Source organism: Tupaia chinensis, unplaced genomic scaffold, assembly GCF_000334495.1.
Source record: "Tupaia chinensis unplaced genomic scaffold, TupChi_1.0 Scaffold139457_1, whole genome shotgun sequence".
Taxonomy (NCBI): domain Eukaryota; kingdom Metazoa; phylum Chordata; class Mammalia; order Scandentia; family Tupaiidae; genus Tupaia; species Tupaia belangeri.
Window position 1 is genome coordinate 1,679,487 of NW_006199342.1, and position 18,548 is coordinate 1,698,034.

Below are 18,548 nucleotides of genomic sequence, written 5' to 3' on the forward strand. Positions count from 1 at the left end.
AAGAAGGCCCAGAACAATGTTGTTTCAATCAGCATTGGCTTTTAGAGGGGACTTTATTTTTTTCTAATTAGAGAACTAAATATTTTGTGCTTTTAAATTTCAACATTTATCAGTTATCCATTCCTTCCCCCAAAAAAGTTAGGGTTTAGGTTTTAATTAAGGATCGATTATTTTCAAAAATATTTCAAAGAAACTTGATTCACAGGGAGTTTATGAGAATGGGAGGTGATCCCAGGGATAAGAGTGATACTGAACGATCCAGCTCCAGCAAAGTCCCTGATCCAAGTAGAGCAAATTTTCCTTTGTCAGTATCTTGAATTGAACTTCTGGATACATTTTGTTTGAAGAAAGTGTATCTTGATCAAGAAAAGTTTCTTTGACTTTTATCAGTGATGCAACATTTTTGGCGGAGCATAGGGGTTGGTATCTAGTTTGTATTTCACAGACACATTCTCATTGTGTCTGTAAAGTGAAGATACTTTACATATACATAGATTGGATTTTTTTTATTTAAAATTGGACAAGATTAAAAATCCCACAGCGAAATCTAATTTTATTACAATTTCTTTGCCTTCTTTATATAATGTAGTCTTCAGTATTTGACTTCATCCTTCTGGCTGAGTTTCTTCTCTTAGAAAAACAAAAACATGAGTATATCTACCTCAGTATATTTTGGAATGTTATCTTTAAAAGAATTTTTAAAATTTTGAGCTATTTTAGGGCTTTCTATTTTTAACATTTTTTTTTCCAGTAAAGCTATTTAAAGATATTTTTCCTGTCCTGTAACAAATATCCTGGAATATCCTGAAAATGCCCCTGCAGATACTTACACACACAGCATCTTTTCTAGAATAAATTGACTTCTGTTACTTTTGATTTCCTGGTGGTGGACACCAGGGCAACCACATATATGAATGGGAGACGATTGAGGATGCCCTCCATCCACCCCCACTACTTCTGTCTAAAATTGCTCTAAAATGTTTGTTCTGTGACTTTTGTCTCCCTTTCCCCTCTTTGCAGTCCTATCACTCTCATCAGTATGTGGCCAGAGCACTATGAGTGAGTATTCACACTTCATATGCAGGAGATGGATGTTCAGATCAATTGCACTAGCATGGGGGTGATTACTAAACCCTTATCCTAAAATAATACTTCTGTATCCTGGGTAACAATCCTACTGGTTTGTTTGCATGGCAAATTCATTCTTTAACTAAGCTAACACCATTTCTAATAGTAGCATATATCACTACGTGGGCATAAGTGTTGCTTTGTTTTTTTCCTTTATAGCCCTTCGCAATCCCCTCAGCTGTTTCATGATGACACCCATTCAAGAATAGAACAATACGCCACACGGTAAGACACTTCCATAGGCGCCCTCCACTGCACTGCCACCCAGAATGTATTTGTTTCTGTACTAATCTGATACCATCACCATGTCTTGATTTAGGGAATGTAGTTTTGTAGTTGCACTTTACTGAACACCTGCTATGTATTCTATGAAGAGTAAATCTCAATAGGATGTGGTTATCAAGCTCTTAAGAATCCAAACATTGTACAAGTAGCATTTAGACAATGTAATGCAATTTTGGTGAACAAAGGGATTGAAAGCATTCTTAAGAGATGGTACACATATGCAATACAATATGTAATAGCGTTTATGCTAATGATTTATGGTAAGAGTTTATTTTAAAACCCTAAACAATGTAAATCATAGGTTAGTCTTGATGGTGTGTGCACACTTCCAGAAAAGTATTGGATCAGAAAAGGCATGATTCATTTTTGCATAGAAAAATAAGTCATGACTTTCTGATGACCTGATAGTATGTATAAGGTGTCTGCAGTCCTAGTAAACAGCTCTCCCTGAACAGGTTACTTCAATCTGCAGGGAGAAAGGGGATAATGAAGTGAGAGTGAGTGAAAGGATAGAAGCTGAAGTTCTTTAATGAAGGGTCCTGCTGCTTAGGGGCTGGATCATGTCCATAGGTAAAGGGAAGTCATATAAAGTCTTTAAACATGAGAGGAAAGTAGTTAGATTTATAGGAGACGTGAGAATGTAACCTTCCCTTCACTATAGATGACTGACTGAAAGGTCTGGGAGATCAATTAGGAGACTAGGTCAATTAGAATACCATACAACATGTGCAGCACAGAGGCCTACAGACTGTAGGACAGTGCTGATCAGAATTCAGTCAACATCGGCTATTTTAATTTACAGTCTTGTTAAGAGATTTTGACCTTTTTTTGTTTTGCTAGAGTTTTGACTATTTAAGAATGACTAAGGATGTGCCCCTAATTGACCAGGTTGTATATGGCCATGTTATCTAACCTTATTTTCATTTTTCAGACTGGCCCAGATGGAAAGGACTAATGGGTCTTTCCTCACGGATAGCAGCTCCACTACAGGAAGTGTGTAAGTAAATCATGAAATTAGTACCACCCAGGAAGGCTAGTTCTTTCACTGTGGCTATTTGAAATAATCTTCAGACTTTGGCTCTGAATTTTGATCCCAATCAAAATTTTAAGTGTGGGTCCAAAAACATCTGCATAGATTTTATACTTTCAAGCCATGATAGTTTAAACCTGCCATGTGGGACCAGGAATCCCACATGGCCAGCCACAGTTCAGGTCCTGGACCCAGCGCTTCAAACTCAGGCTGGATGCATGTGTCTGTGTGCCCAAGATTCCTAGAGGAGAATGGAGGGGAAGGGATTGTGGTGTGTCCATCTCCCCTAGAGGGTGATTTCTCACTTTCTGTTTTTCTCTCTCTGTTGCTCTCTGGTGAGTGCATGTGCCCTATAGCAAAAATCTCTAACGACGACGACAACAAAACCTGCTATATTTGTTTACTTAGTTCCATATGAGCTACATTGGGCAACTATTCTACCTCAGGAAAACCGTATCATTTTATTTATAATACCATATCAAGCTATATCATTTTGTTTATAATACAGGTATTTATGTTTATTCCACTTTTCTCATATTTCTTGTTAATTTAACAAATGTAATTCCACAGAATGCTTGCCCTTTCTATAAATCCTTTCCCTTCTGCTTGCCAACATTTTTCCCATAATCTCTGCCTTTAACACTCTGAGACACACATGCTTAACTCTCCTCCTTTCCCTGAAGAGTATTAACTCCCGTGCCAATATTTTGTTTTATTTTATTGTATTTTATTAGAAAGTAGGAAAAGTGCACTGACTTTAGGATACCTTTTTAAAAATGATCTAGCCAAGTCTTTTATCTTTTTTTTTTTTTTTTGGAGAGGTTTTCGCTATAGGGCGTGTGCGCTCGCCAGACAGACAGAGAGACATAGAGACAGAAAGCGAGAAATCACCCCCCGGGGGGGATGGTCACGCCGCAATCCCTTCTCCTCCATTCTCCTCTCGGGATCTTGGGCACGCACGCACACACACCCGGCGTGAGTTTTAAGCCACCAGGTCCGGGACGCAAACCATGGTTGACTACATGGGAGTCCAGCGACATAGCCATTACGCTAACTGCTGGTTCCCACCAAGTCTTTTATCTTTGATTTTCACATTTATGTGGATTCAACTTGAGTGTGGAACTTCCTCAGCAAATATTTCATCTTTATTTTTTTCCATCCCTGTGAGACATACAGCTTTTGGAACTTTTTTCCTTTTTGCCATGGAATTCACATTTCTATACAGAAAGGTGTCTAAAGGACTTCAAAAGTGTCAAATTTATGTGACTTACCCAGGTTCATTGTGGTTTGAATCTGTAGGGAGCTATAAGGTAGACAGGAAAGTTGTAGAGCATTATACTTAGGTATCTTCACTAAAAAAGACTATGGAGTGAGCCAAATTGGAATTCCTTAAGCACTTTAATCTAAGATGTTTTTAATGTTTCAAAATGATATTTTAAAAAATATCATTTCGATTAAAAATGAAAGTTCTCAGGAGGAATTTTTTTCACTTAAATTTCAAAATTTAGCATTTTAATACTTGACAGAAAAACAATAGTGATTTAGACATTATTATGCATGTACTATGAGTGTAGAACAATTCCCAAGTCAAGATAATAGCATATCCATTATTCTTATTTTGTAATCAACCTACTAGTATGCATTTTATATAAAGTAGTTAAATGTCTTGAATACCTCCTAAATCAACATAATTTCCACCAAAGTTGACAGTAGTGAAAGAATGAAATGAAATGAAAAATAATAATTAATACCAAGATCTTACTTCTTTAAAATGTGTTAGTTGGGCAGCCAGTTGCATGTTGCTTAAGGCAGCTGGATGCCACATGGCTGCACACCGACTGGTCCCAGACCCAGCAGGACTACTAAAAGGAGAGAGAAGTGGAAAAGCAACTGTGTTGTGACTATCCCCCATGGAGACTACTTTCTCACTTGCCCTCTCTTTCTCTTTTTCTCTGGCAAACCCACATCTCTACTGGCAATTTTTTAAAAAAAATTATTTGTCATGCCCGCTAAACAGAGGAAAGGTAATACCCAGATTTAGTATATACTATTTTTAATTTAGAATAAGTACTGTTTATTCTTAAATTAAGCTGTAGTGTTTTGGAGAAGAAAAACAATCAGATGATTAATAGCTGAATACATTTTAAAAAATCATTAGGTATATTCATTCATTCAACCATCCAGAAAATATTTATTATGTACCTACTGTGCAACTGGTATGCAGGAGCCAATTGTGAAAATTGATTGTTAAATTTTCAGCACTTTGTTGGGGGCCAGCAATTGGAGTAATGGTTATGTCGCTGGACTCCCATGTAGTCAACTGTGGTTTGAGTCCTGGACCTGGTGGCTAAAACTCACACCGGGTGCATGTGTGTGCATGCCCAAGATCCTGAGAGGAGAATGGAGGAGAAGAGAATGTGGCGTGGCCCTAGGGGTGATTTTTCACTTTCTGTCTCTCTGTCTTTCTGGTGAGCACACGAGCACTATAGCAAAAACCTCTCAAAAAAATATTTTTTCAGTACTTCGTTAAACAGAACCCTTATTAAAATTTAATTGAAGGCTAGTCCCATAGTTTAGCAGTCAAGTCCTAGCATAGAAAAGCTAGATCCCACCTGGCCAGCCACAGTTCAAATCCTAGTCCCCATAGCTTGAAAATCATGTTGGGCATGTGAGCCTAAAATCCTGATGAAGTAGAGAAACAGAAAAGAAAGGATGGCAGCATGACCACGTCCCATTGAAAAGTGCTTTGTCCCTTTTTCTCTCGCTCCCAGGTAAATGTACATACCCTCTAGCAATTAAAAAGTTAATTGACATGCATTTATATATAGTTACAATCAAGTAAGTTAGATATAAATAAAAAACAAAGATTGGGCCAGCTGGTGACATGGTGATTAAGGCTCTGGACTCCCACATGGTAGACCACCGTTTGAGTCCTGGACCTGGCAGCTTGCTTTCTCTTTCTTTCTCTCCCTCTCCTCTGTCTGTCTCTCTCTGGTGAGCATATGAGCCCTATAGCAAATTTAATTAACTAGTTAATGGATTTAAAAAAATAAATAAATGAAAACAAAAGTAATATTCAATATTCATTATGCCCTATTATTTCAGTTCATTTTGCTATTCTATTTTGGGGTTATTTATTATATTTGAAATTGTGTACAATTATGTATCTTTTCCCAGAACCACATTTAGTGAAGTCATTAGTTCTAAATTGGTCTTGATGAAAATATTTTAACTGTTACTTTAAATAGCAATAAGGACTTGGCCAGTGTGATTAAGTTAAGGATTTTGAAGTAGGGAGATGATACTGGGTTATAGAGGGAGGGGGAAGAATCAGAGAAGGAGACACAGTGGTGGAAGCAGCGAGTACATGAAGAAATTGTAGATGGTGGGAAGCTGCCTTTGCACTGAGGACTGCAGGTGGCTTCAACATGCAGGAAGAGACAAGGAACAAATTCTTCCACATACATATGAAAGATTAAATTAAATTAATAGTTTAAGAATGTTTAAACCCCAAAGAGAAATTTCTTTCCAGTTCTTAGTGCACTCATATTTTCTTAATGAATATGTTAAGAAATTTCATTTTATTAAAGACAATGGAGGAGGTTCTTTGCTCTCTCACATGTCAAATTACAAAAAAAAATAAAAAGAAAAGATAAAATTACTGAGTAGTTTGGGGTTCTTTTCTTGCAAAAATGCAGTTAATTCTACCATTTTGCTAAGGATGCTAGCAGACAGTTGGAATCATTGAAGTCTTACTCTGGACCTAAAATCCAGTGTTTTGACTTAAATGTATATTTACTTGCTTAAGCATGTCTGTTTTAATCATTTTTACTGACTCGATGAGGTGAGTAGGTATTAGTATAATAAATACTACAGCATCACAATAGGCTTTCAGCATTTTCTCACTGCTGTTCCTGTCTAACTTGGCAATAGCTTTGTTATGTGGCAATCTATTTCCCTGTCCTTTTTCTTGCAGCGTAGCAAAGCACCTACTTTCTAACTTACTAAAGGGACAACCTGGGAGGCAGGAGCTGGTGTGGTGGTTAAGGTACTGGATTCTCACTGGCTGCCTATGGTTCGAGTCCCAGACCCAGGGGCTTGAAAATCTCACACACACTCACAGAAGGAGGATCTGTTATTCAGCTAGTCGGGATAGACAATTTACATAGTCAAGGGTAATTTTTTCTTCCTCGTAAGGTCACCTCCCTTTCGGATATAAAGGGAAGAGGGGTGTGGGATCATGTACTACTCCTTCCCAAACTCTCTGTGACCGCAGACTTTCCACTTAGGTGTCTCCCTTCTCTGTATGGGTCCCTGCTTTCTTTGCCGCTGTTCCCGGTGCCAGCCTCCACATTTGGGCTGCCCCCCACTCTATGCATGCCACTGTATCTATAGACATCATCTTTGAGTGATGGAAAAGGTGTATGTGGGCTTTCCCACAGCCCCCAAGACAGTGCGCCCTTCATTAACCCCAAACACTATTACAGTTAGATATGTAGATACATTCAGTTCCTTTAAGAATGGTAGAAAATGTGGGACCAGCTATGGTGTAATGGTTACATTGCTAGACTCCCCCTTGGTTCAAGTCCCAGACCCAGCAGCTTAAAACTCTTGCAGGCACATGTGCGTGTGTGCCCAAGATCCCGAGAGGAGAGTGGAAGAGAAGGGATTGCAGAGTGGCCATGCCCCCAGGGGTGATTTCTCACTTTCTGTCTGTCTGTATCACTCTGTCTCTCCAGTGAGCACACAGACCGAATAGCAAAAATCTCTCTCTAAAAAAAGAAGACTGGTAGAAAATTTAAGGAAGATGCTATAAACTCTTTCCAAAAAAGTTTCTTTGTATCATCTAAGGCAGATTTTTCCCAAAATAGTGGTATATGACATAATAGAGAATTTTAAAAGAATTTTAATAATTATGTGCTTAGTTTAATATATAGTCCAACCTATGTACAAAGCAGGTCAATCAGTAGCTTTTCTTTGAAGAATTATTTGTTTTTTTTATTCATTCACTTATTTTTAATTTGACCAGAGAGAGACATAGAGAAAGATAGAGAGAAAGTGAGAAAGCAAACCACCAGGCATGGTACTTGAACTGTGGTCAACCACGTGAGAGTGTCTAGTGCCTTAACCACTGTGCCACCTGCTAGCTGCTTGGGTAATCAGTAGCTTTAAGTCAATTAAAAACACCTCATAATTGACAGTGGATGAATGTGGCAGCACTTAGGAGAGTGGCATAAAGGTGATTGAAGTCCGTGAAATGAAGAGTCAAGCATAGAATCACCCAGGACATTTAACCCTTCATGGTAGTCTGCCATTTTGGGTAGATATGTTTATCCTTGAGTTCCTGACTCTGAAAAAGTTTTCTTTTTTCCTCTTCTGTGAATCTCTATTTGTTTTGTTTTGTTTTGCTATAGGGCACATGCGCTTACTAGAAAGACAGAAAGAGACAGAGAGACACAAAGTGAGAAATCACCCCCCAGGGGGGATGATCACACCACAATTTCGTCTCTTTCATTCTCCTCTCGGGATCTTGGGCATGCACGCACAAGTGCCTGGCGTGAGTTTAAGCCACTAGGTCCAGGACTGGAACTGTTGTCGAGTACATGGGAGTCCTGCGACATAGCCATTATGCCAACTGCTAGTCCCTGAATTTCTATTTCTTAGGAAAAGAAAAAAAATCATTTCCTACCCAGTGGTCTTACGCAGAGTTCATACCTTTTTTTTTTTTTTTTTTGAGAAGTTTTTGCTATAGGGTGCATGCACTCACCAGACAGACAGAGAGAGACAGAGAGACAGAAAGCGAGAAATCACCCCCCAGGGGGGATGGCCACGCCGCAACCCCTTCTCCTCCATTCTCCTCTCGGGATCTTGGGCACGCACGCACACGCGCCCGGCGTGAGTTTTAAGCCACCTGGTCCGGGACTTGAACCGCAGTCGACTACATGGGAGTCCAGCAACATAGCCATTACACTAACTGCTGGTCCCCCTACCTTTTAACAAATGTGAGGCTGGGGCTATAGCAGGACCATTGGTACTGGCCTCCAACACTCCAGGGACACACATTGTGTCTGTGAGACTGCCAAATTCCCAATATGATGGCAGGTCCACCACCTAATCCTTGGGTTTGCCAAACTAGTTACTGCTGGAAATTACTTTTCTCTCTTCCCCAAGCACAAACTTCTGTTTCGTATAGGCCCTTATTTTAGTAGCAGGGATATGCAACATCTCTAGCACCCTGGCCTTTTCCTGGGCATTCCCTAAAGGTCCAGCACTGATAGGATTGTTACACAATCCTGAATGACAGTAAGGGCCATTTTTCAGACGACCTAACAGTATTGCCAGCTTCCAGATAAGAGGGTGGTGGCATCTCAAGACAGTTTTGGTTCTTTCACTTCGTTCTCAGGTCTGTGTCTTGAGGCAGTCAACATTAAGGTATTAGGGATATTTTTGTTGTTGTTGGGAAAGCTTAAAAACCCACTCAAATGCCTTAAGCAAAAAATAGTATGTTAGTAAATTTCCACAATCCTTTTTGGAATTTTTTTCTTTCTTGAATTCTTCATTTTACCCCCAGGTACCTTTTAAGGTTTTTCTTATCTTGAGCTGGTCCGTGAAGATATTGTTAGGTTATCTTGAATAATAATGATGATACAAAAAGAATCACAACTTCCTCCTCTTTGATATAGAGGAGGTAAGAGAGGCACTATTCAGAGCACTTTGCCCATCTTTATTTAATCCTCACAGGGTTAAGCAGGATAGTACACTCGTCTATGTTGTTAGCACCATTTTACAGATGTATAAATAAAGGCCCTAGGAAGTCAAGGAACTTGCCCATGGTCTCACGTTCAGTGAGTACCAGGGCTGGGATTCGTACCCAGGCAGCCTGACTCTGGGCTCAGTGCTCTTTTCTTGCTGTGCTCCAGGGAGGGAGGTCTTCCCAGGTGGGGTGGTGAGGGGAGGGTGTCAGAGCATCTGCAGATCCAGCGGTCCTCCAGGAAGTTGTCACTGCCCTTGTGCCAGTCCAGCCCATGTTTCCCTCAGTGACCTAACTTTACATCTGAGACCTAACTAGGTGTTCATTTCACATTTTACCGTTCCATATCCTGCCAGATCAGTCTCTTAAGTCTGGTATTGAGTGATCTCAGCCATATATTAACGCAACTAAAAAAAATAAAAAGGCCCTATACTTTGAAGTAATAATGTTGAGATTTGCACTTATAAGTCTAAGTTATCCAAGGTCCTTTAGCCATCAGTGTCTTCAGAAGCAGCCATCCTACCTGTACTTTGAATCTTTCTCCTTCCCTTAAATTGGTCTGTGTAAACAATTTCCTGACACCCCCCCCCCAGTAGCTTTCATCTTCCATGAAGCTGATTATTTGTTGCATCTCCATGTACCATGGGCTGCTGCTCCTTCCTCAGCCTAGAATAGGGACCGATCTCATGGCTTTGCACTCTATTGTAGACCCAGTTTGCAATACTTCTTACTTCTCAGAAATTCTGACTCTGGGCAATATAATATAGGGCATGTATTTTAAGGGTACTAAGTATCTTTGAAGGAAAAATTGGACATTCATGTCTCAGGCAGGAACAGGATCCAAGACAGTCCTAGGGAATCCGAGAAGCAGGAATTCAAGGATGACAGATCCCTAGGACACTGCTATTGAGATGTCCAGCTCCATCTGCCTTCTATCCTTGGGTGACACTTTTTTACGTGAAAATATCAAATGGGGAGGCTAGCCACCATTTCCATTGACATTACTGTTTGCAAATTGGAAGCCTGGAACAGAACAATCCTTTGAAGGAAGCAAATTATTGTTATTTTTATTTATGTCTTGTCTACTTTCAAAAGGTCATTGGATGAATCACAGTTCTTTTGTCATCTGATATGTACCAATTTTGTAATCTAGATAGTATTCACAATGTGTGACTTAAATATAGTGTAGTTATATTCCATCTAGTGCTATTTTGTTGCACTAGAACTATATTTTTCCAACATCTTCTGTTTCAACATAAGGCACTCTGATGTTTAATGACTAATCTCCTCATGTACTATCTGTATTTAAACAGCATGCTTTTGGTTTTTACTGTATATAATTAAGAACTGGTATGTATCTATTTTTATATTTAACTTTTAGGCCTAATAATCTGTGAAAAACACTTAAGACTAAAATTATATACCATATAAAAATGGCTTTTAAATTCTTATTTTTGTGAAATTTGTTTTATTCTCTTCCTGATAGCTTAGCAAATTAAATGATAGTGGCAGTGATGATACTTGCAATAATACGTTAAACATTATCTACTTGTCCAAAGAAAAAATTAATGCAAATGTTAGCAACAAATGCATCTCAGTTGCACGCCCAGTGTGTTTCCAGGCACCGAGTCCAGGACTGAAACCATGGTCAATCACGTGGGAGTCCAGTGACATGACCATTATGCCATCCGCTGGTCCCATATTTCTTTTTTGTTCTTTTTTATTTTCTATAAAAACACTCTATACTTTCAGTCTTTATTATTTGTAGATATCATATAATGATTTTTTTTAACCAGTAGGAGAATCAGTTTGCTTCTTATTGTAACACCTAAGAGATTACCATCAACCTTTGTTCTATTTTGCATTATCCTTGTTCATTCTTTTCCTTCTTTGTAAAAGCAAAGCGCTTTGATTTTACAAACACAAGATGTGTCTAGTGTTATGAATACCTGAATTAGGACTCTAGACATTGCTCCTCTGCCTTTAGTATTTAATATAGAGAAAAGGATTCTACACCTGTGTATACTTTTGCAAATAATTTTCTGTTTTATTCTGATTTCTGTTTAATTACTCGTGATGCTTTATCCTTAAAATATAGAAATTTTACTGGTATAGGAATGAGTGGGTTTTTTTTCCTCTTACTATTATTATTGTTGTTGTGAACTCCTGAGAACACCAGGAACTAGAGACATCACTTTTTAAAAATTTCTATTAGGTCATCAGGAAAGCAGTGACATACTGTTCTATGCAAAAATGCGTCATGACTTTCCCGACAACCCAATAATTTTCCCCACCCAAGTCTGTGAGGAAACGGTGTGTAAACCTACACTTGCCATACAGAAAAGCCACTAGTAATCAGTAATATCTATTTAGTTTACAGAGCATGTTTTTTTTAAAAATACAATTATTGTATGTATGTATTTATTTTAATTTGACCTGTGAGAGAGAGAGAGAAAGTGAGAAGGCAAGCTTCCAGGTCCGGCACTCGAACCACAGTCAGTCATGTGAGAATCCAGGGCCTCAACCACCATGCCAACTACCGGCCCCTATATATATATATATATATGTATTTAATTTTGTTTGAGAAGCTGTGCTCACTGGAGAGAGGCAGAAGGAGGAAGAGAGAGAAAGACAAAGTGGGAAATCACTTCTAGTGGGGAGATAGCCATGCCACAATACCCTCTTCTCTATTTCTTCTTTCAGAACTTTGGGCATGCATGTCTGGTGTGTCTTTCAAGCTGCCAGGTGTGGAACTGGAAGTGCAGAGTTGGCCATGTGGGATCTATCAATAGCTGCTTTAACCACCATACCACCAGCTGGCCTGGTCTTTTTTAGTTTGAGAAATATTTATGGAATGTTCTACTGTATGTACTCTTACTCTGCTATTATTTAATTTCGTAGCCATAATATATTTATACTTTGTCCATTTGTCCTATCCATATGTTAGATCTATACTTTTTATCCTCCTTGACTGCCTCCTTCTCTATAGGAATTAAGTAAGGTATCTCCAAGCATCCTTGGTGATCCATAGCAACTAACTGATCTCCCCGTGGTGTGTCCCTTAGTCTCACAGCCTGCATGTGCCCCTTCATATATAGTTAGGTTTAAGTTGTTGGCCACTTACTCCCTTTCAGGAAAATGCCCACAGCCCAGCACAATTCTGTTTGATTGACCTAAATAGGCAACCTAGAAGCCTTTGGATCTGTTTCCAGATGCTGCGGTCTGCAGTAGGCCGATTCTCACCCCAACTCCTCCTCGTCCTTCTATATCTAGGAACAAGCATGGGATTCTTCTAGAGCCTGGTTCGTTTTTTCCCAACAATGCTCCATTTTCTCAGGAAATGGAATCAAAGGCTAATGCCATAGCCGATTTCCATCCTTATCCTATCCATGATCCTTATTTTCAATTTCAAACTGCATTAAACAGTCAATAAAAGCAGGAAGGTGAGGTATCCATGTTTATATTGTGATATCAACCAACGTGTATAACCTTTATTTTAAATACATATGTGTTATGTATGTCTATACACATGCACACATACACACAGGATGTTTTCAAAAAGTTCACAGAAAAATACTTAAATATGGGAACCATCAGGTGGCGTGGTGGTTAAGGCACTGAACACTCCCATATGGCCAACCACAGTTCGAGGCCCAGACCTGGTGGCTTGCTTTCTCACTTTCTCTCTCTCTCTCTCTCTCGCTCTGTGTGTGTGTGTGTGTGTGTGTGTGTGTGTGTGTGTCTGGTCAAATTAAAATAAATGAATGAATAAATAGAATTAAGTCATTAAAAAAATACTTGAATAAACTATGTATGAATTTTTAACATTTTCTTGCACCGAGGTAAACTTGTTTTTCATTCCATTTTCCATAAACTTTGTGAAATCCCCTTATATACACATACACATACATATCTCTATCTCTATCTCTATACATGTAGAGAGGGGGGAAAGGGGAAAAATCAACAAGTGATCCACCTGAACCTTTGCTCTGGCTGTTTGGAAAGCATAACACTGTAATAATTTTCTCATTTGTTTCATCATCTTTCTCCAATCTCAAGGCTCAGGATACACTTTTCTTAAGAATTTATTATTTCTTAGATGCTTTTCAAGTCCCCTGTTTGTCAGAGTGAGTGAACTGCAGTCACACAGAGGTGGATTTGCAAAACAGACTCAAAAGAAACCTGTGATCCCAAGGCCCCGTGAGGTGGAGAGAGGTGCAAGATGCCAGCAGCACACAACAGATTCCTCTTGGGTCTGTTAGGACGCACTCTGACCCCAGAGTAACAGGGGAGGTCTCTACAGGACATTTGCAGTGACATTGCCTACATAACAGAGTTTGGGTCACTCTATACTCCAATGTATGTGACGTTTGCCTGAAGTCATATCCTGTAACTCCATGGAATCCAAGGTTTACATACAAAAGTTGTAAAAATCAACCAGGCAAAACCTGCTGGAAGTTTTCAATGGCAACACTCTCATGTCAGCCAGGTGACCCGGCATTGCATATTTATACGGAGATCTGACTGAACCTCCCTCGTCATGGAAAATATGGGATTCCAGGCCTGCTAGTGCATGTTTCCTTCCATAAATGGATCAGCTTTGTCCACTTTGTTAAACTTCTGCCTATTGTCAGTCAATCGATTGAACCACATTATTGATCTGTATGGTTCATTGAACAAGTAGAAAAGTGGAAGAAGCCAAGAGAATTAAGTGAATTTTCTTGTTTTAATGCAAAATAATTCATCCTAAAATTGATCTGGTGATAGTAGCACATAAAATGCTGCAGATATTTTATAAGTTCCTACAATTACAATTTGTGTCATTTTCTTTAAATAAAAGAATATAAGAATTACAGACCCCGTCATATGGGTTACAAAGCATTTCAACATTGCTTTCAACCAAATGCTATGGACAGTGGAATCAGCTTATTCACACACAATGGTCTTTTAATTTACTCTTTTGGTATTTGATGATGGATTTTCTCTGTATCTTTTGTAATTGTTTAAGAGTTGTGCATTATTTTTATTTTTTCTGTTGAGTGATAGAGGTTTGTGAGTATAAAGCTATTAGACTAAAGCAAAAGCATGTTATGTTGGTATATTAAATACAAATGCACCTGAAGTAATTATCTTCCTAGAATTTTATTTTATTTTTTAAGAAATACTTTATTTAGCTAACTTTATTTATCTATCTATCTATCTATCCCCAGAGAGGGACAGAGTGAGAGAGACAAAGAGAGGGGAGGAAAGTGAGAAAGTAAGCCTCCAGGTCAGGGATTTGAACTGTGGTTGATCATGTGGGAGTCTAGCACCTTTATCTACCACACCACCTGCTGGACCCAAGTGAGAAATCACTCCTTGGGAGGGATGGCCCTGCTACAAGCCCTTCTCCTCTGTTCTCCTCTTGGAATCTGGGCATGCACACACATGCACCTGACGTGAGTTTAAACCACTGGATCCGAAACTCGAACCGCAGTCGACTGTGTGGGAGTCCAGCGACATAGCCATTAAACCATCTGCTGGTCCCCTCTTCCTAGAATTTTAAAAGGCGATTGAGAAGACATTTGATCCAGGCAGATCTGTCCCAGCAGCCATCATGGTCTTTCTACCTGTATTATATACAGACATCACCATCAAGATGTGACCCTTGGGTCCAGCAGGTGGCATGGTAGTTAAAGGCATTGGACTCCCATGTGACTGACTACAGATTGAGTCCTGGACATGGTGGCTTGCTTTCTTACTTTCTGTCTCTCTCTCTCTTTTTTTCTCACTCTGTCCCTCTCTGGTCAAATTGGAAAGAATGAATGAATGCATGAATGAATGAAGAATGAATGAATAAATAAATAAATAAAGTTAAATAAAATAATTCTTTTAACCAAAGTGACCCTCTATACCCTTTCCTTTTCTTGTTAGGGAGGACGAGCACGCTCTCATCCAGCAGTACTGCCAGACGCTTGGAGGGGAGTCCCCACTGAGCCAGCCACAGAGTCCAGCTCAGATCCTCAAGTCAGTAGAAAGGGAGGAACGTGGAGAGCTGGAACGGATCATTGCTGACTTGGAGGAAGAGCAAAGGTGTGTAATCTTGGGAGAAGAAAATGTGTCATCCTTTCTATTCTGTGAAGCTGGCATGGATCCTACCCAGTCTCTTTGCAGAACTGTTGACCAAGAAGTCACAGTGGAGTCAAAGTACAGAACACCTTGACATGTTGGATTGCTTACTGTAGGCACAATAGCATTTGGGGCAGGGGGTGGGGCGCGTTGTGATGATTCTGTTAGAACATTTGCTTAATGCTACAGTTTTATTCATGCTTGTTCATCTCACTGAATACATCTTTTTACCGAAGAGGAAGTAACATGAGCTAAATTTGGAGCTCATAGACAATTTTGGAGAGAAGACAATATGCACAACATAATTCCTTTCTTTTCCTGTGTTAGAAATTTGCAGGTGGAGTATGAGCAGCTGAAGGAACAGCACCTGAGAAGGGGGCTCCCTGTCGGCTCACCTCCAGATTCCATTGTATCGCCTCATCACACGTCTGAGGACTCAGAACTCATAGCAGAAGCAAAACTCCTCAGGCAGCACAAAGGCCGGCTGGAAGCTAGGATGCAGATTTTAGAAGATCACAATAAACAGCTGGAGTCTCAGCTCCACCGCCTTCGACAGCTGCTGGAGCAGGTAGGGTCCGCAGAACCTACTCAGTGTGGCCCTTCCCCACGCCACCCATCCATGTCCCTGGGGCTTGGTCCTGGTACCTGCAGAGGTAGAGAGGCCTGCTTTCAGTTTCTCACATCCGTAGTTAGACTGGTGTGGACATCACTTTTCATATGTAAGCATTAAATCCTTACTTGCACACACACACACACGCACACACACAAATGTGTTTTCCCAGCTTATAGTAGAATTTCTGTCCTCTTTAACTCTGAAGTCTGTCTCAACTCTGAATAGTGTAAGAAAAAAGATCCCATGACCTGCATCTGCCTACATTGCATGTGGTAAACACCTGTAGAGATGAAAGGGCAGCAAAAGATCTGATCTGCTATCTGCCTTCTGAATCTTTCTTCCAGTGAGCCAAGAATGCTGACTCCAGGAATCATTACTTCCTATTTTTCAAGAAATTGAGTAACAGATGGTTATTAATTTGCTGTTGCTGTTCCCCAACACTGGACCAAGTTTTACAGCAGTTTCTTGCAAACTTTCTGGACAATGAGGAATATAGTTTACATTATGATGAACACACACATATATATGATAAATACAAAGTAACACTTGCCTTTAGCAGATGCCACCTCTTATTTTCTGTTCTTACCCCTTCCTTTTGTCCTTCCTTCCTTTCCTCTTTCTTTCCTTTTTTCCTTCTTTATTTTTCTCTAATGTTGTTCCAACTGATAAGACAGTGCTGTACTAATCAATGGATAATAGCTTGTCAATTTGAAAAGCTCTATTTGGGTGATTTAAAAAAAGCACCAGATACAGTTACATCCTGCTGATGCCCCTGGTCTTCTCAGGGACCATAACAACATGGTGTTGCATATAATAAGGTACTGTTTTATGTAACACAGAATCATGTATAACAAGGTAATTTCATAGATTGTGTCATAGGTAACAAGTGGCATCATGTATAATAAGATTGCATCATGTACAATGACAACACTAGAAATTTATGGACTTGATCGCACATAGTGTGGGAGCCAGGTGCACATAGTGTCAAATCTGAGCAGAGGGGCGAGAAACTCCTCTCTTAAAGAATGACTGGTGGGGCCGACAGGTGGTGTGGTGGTTAAGGTGCTGGACTCCCATATGACCGACCGTGATTTGGCCCGGTGGCTTGAAAATCACTCTGGGTACATGTGCGTGCAGGCCCAAAATCCCAAGAGGAGAATGAAAGAGAAGGAATTGCAACATGGCCATCCCCCTGCTGGGTGATTTATTACTTTCCCTTTCACTGTTTTTCTGTTTCTCTCCATGGCACACACCTGCCCTGTGGCAAAACCTTAAAAAAAAAAATAATGAAAGACTGGCAACATTCATGCCATCTTTTTCATTTTTCCCTATTCTGTGCAATGTGAGGCCCCTTGGCAGGGTAATAGGAATGTCTTTCTCCAGAAATAATTTATAAAATCAAAGCAGAAACAACATTCTCATCAGTGATTTTCTTAAATTTTAGAAAATTGCCTGTAGACACTTGTTATCCGTGTCTTTTTCACTTGCCAGAATCATTCAAAACAGTGTCATTTCTGTATTATTTCCGCAGTGAGCTATAGATCTCTTCTTATTGTCCGACTACCTCCTTTTCTCCACGTCTATCACTATTTCAGATTTTGTGTGAGTTTGTTTTGAGCAAGTATTACCTCAGGACTTTCACATTGTTCACCTTTAGAAAATAGTTCCCGAAGAGTGACCCAACGCCTGGCTTTTCATTCCAGAAGAATGTTTTGATTCTTCCTGACTCCAATAACATTCATTGCAAAGTTACATTGTTTTGTATTGTCAGTATGAAATTTCCCAGTGCTATTTGTGTGAAGGACAAACTTTCTCGGAGAATATGCAGTGTTAACGTTTGCCGCTTACTACATAGATAGAATCATTGCAGGAGGAAGTTCCGCTCAGAACCTCCATTTGCCATTGCTTGTTGATGCTCTTAGGAGAGCCAAAGGCTCTTCTGCTGCCTCACCTCCCCCTACTCTGCCATCCCATTAGACAGAGATGCCTAATGGCTCATATGCCTCCAGAATTGCACAGTAATGCTTTTAGAGATAGCAGATATCTAAATAGCTCTGTGTATCCCAGACTGTAGAGCTCTTATCTAGTCTTAATGATTTAGCCTGAATGCCAGAAGTAATGGAACATTCAACTCTGATAGTAAAACCTGGCAAAACTACCAGACTTAAACTAATATAGATTTAATGGAAAAATCTGCATCAAAAAATTGCAACTTCTGCATTCCCAATTTAATAGATCATACTTTCTAATTTGACCATGTACTTGTCAACCTATCTATCACCATGTCAAAGATTTGTGAGAGTGTATTATGAAGTGCTTACTGCATGTCAGACTGCTCTAGTTGCTTTAGAAATAGTGGTTCATCACATCCCTCACAAAATCCTATTACGCAGTACTATTATTACCATCTCCATTTTATAAGGAAGCTAAAACACAAAAGGTTATATAATTTGCTTAGAGTTACACAGCTTCCGAGGGGCAAACTTGGAAGTTCAATTCCTGCAATTTGAATCCAAAATTGTGCCCTTAACCACTCTCCAATATTGCCTTTAAGTATGAGCTAATTTTGAAATTGGATAGATTTACTCCATTAGAAGCACAATGGTAATTTCTTAAAGATGATGGAAACTGTT

The 18,548-nt window shown here is 39.5% G+C and overlaps 1 protein-coding gene across 3 annotated transcripts in view; it reads left to right on the plus strand.

Annotated features, from left to right (window-relative positions):
* Positions 1–18,548, plus strand: part of UTRN (utrophin) — a 645,934-nt gene that overhangs the window by 615,755 nt on the left and 11,631 nt on the right. For 2 of the 3 annotated variants that reach the window (XM_006161924.3, XM_006161922.3), the window contains 5 exons: positions 1,021–1,059; positions 1,288–1,353; positions 2,345–2,410; positions 15,108–15,266; positions 15,630–15,870. In XM_006161924.3, coding sequence (XP_006161986.1) covers positions 1,021–1,059; positions 1,288–1,353; positions 2,345–2,410; positions 15,108–15,266; positions 15,630–15,870 — 571 coding nt within the window. The remainder of the gene's footprint in view (positions 1–1,020; positions 1,060–1,287; positions 1,354–2,344; positions 2,411–15,107; positions 15,267–15,629; positions 15,871–18,548) is intronic. The other variant, XM_006161923.3, reaches the window with a different exon arrangement.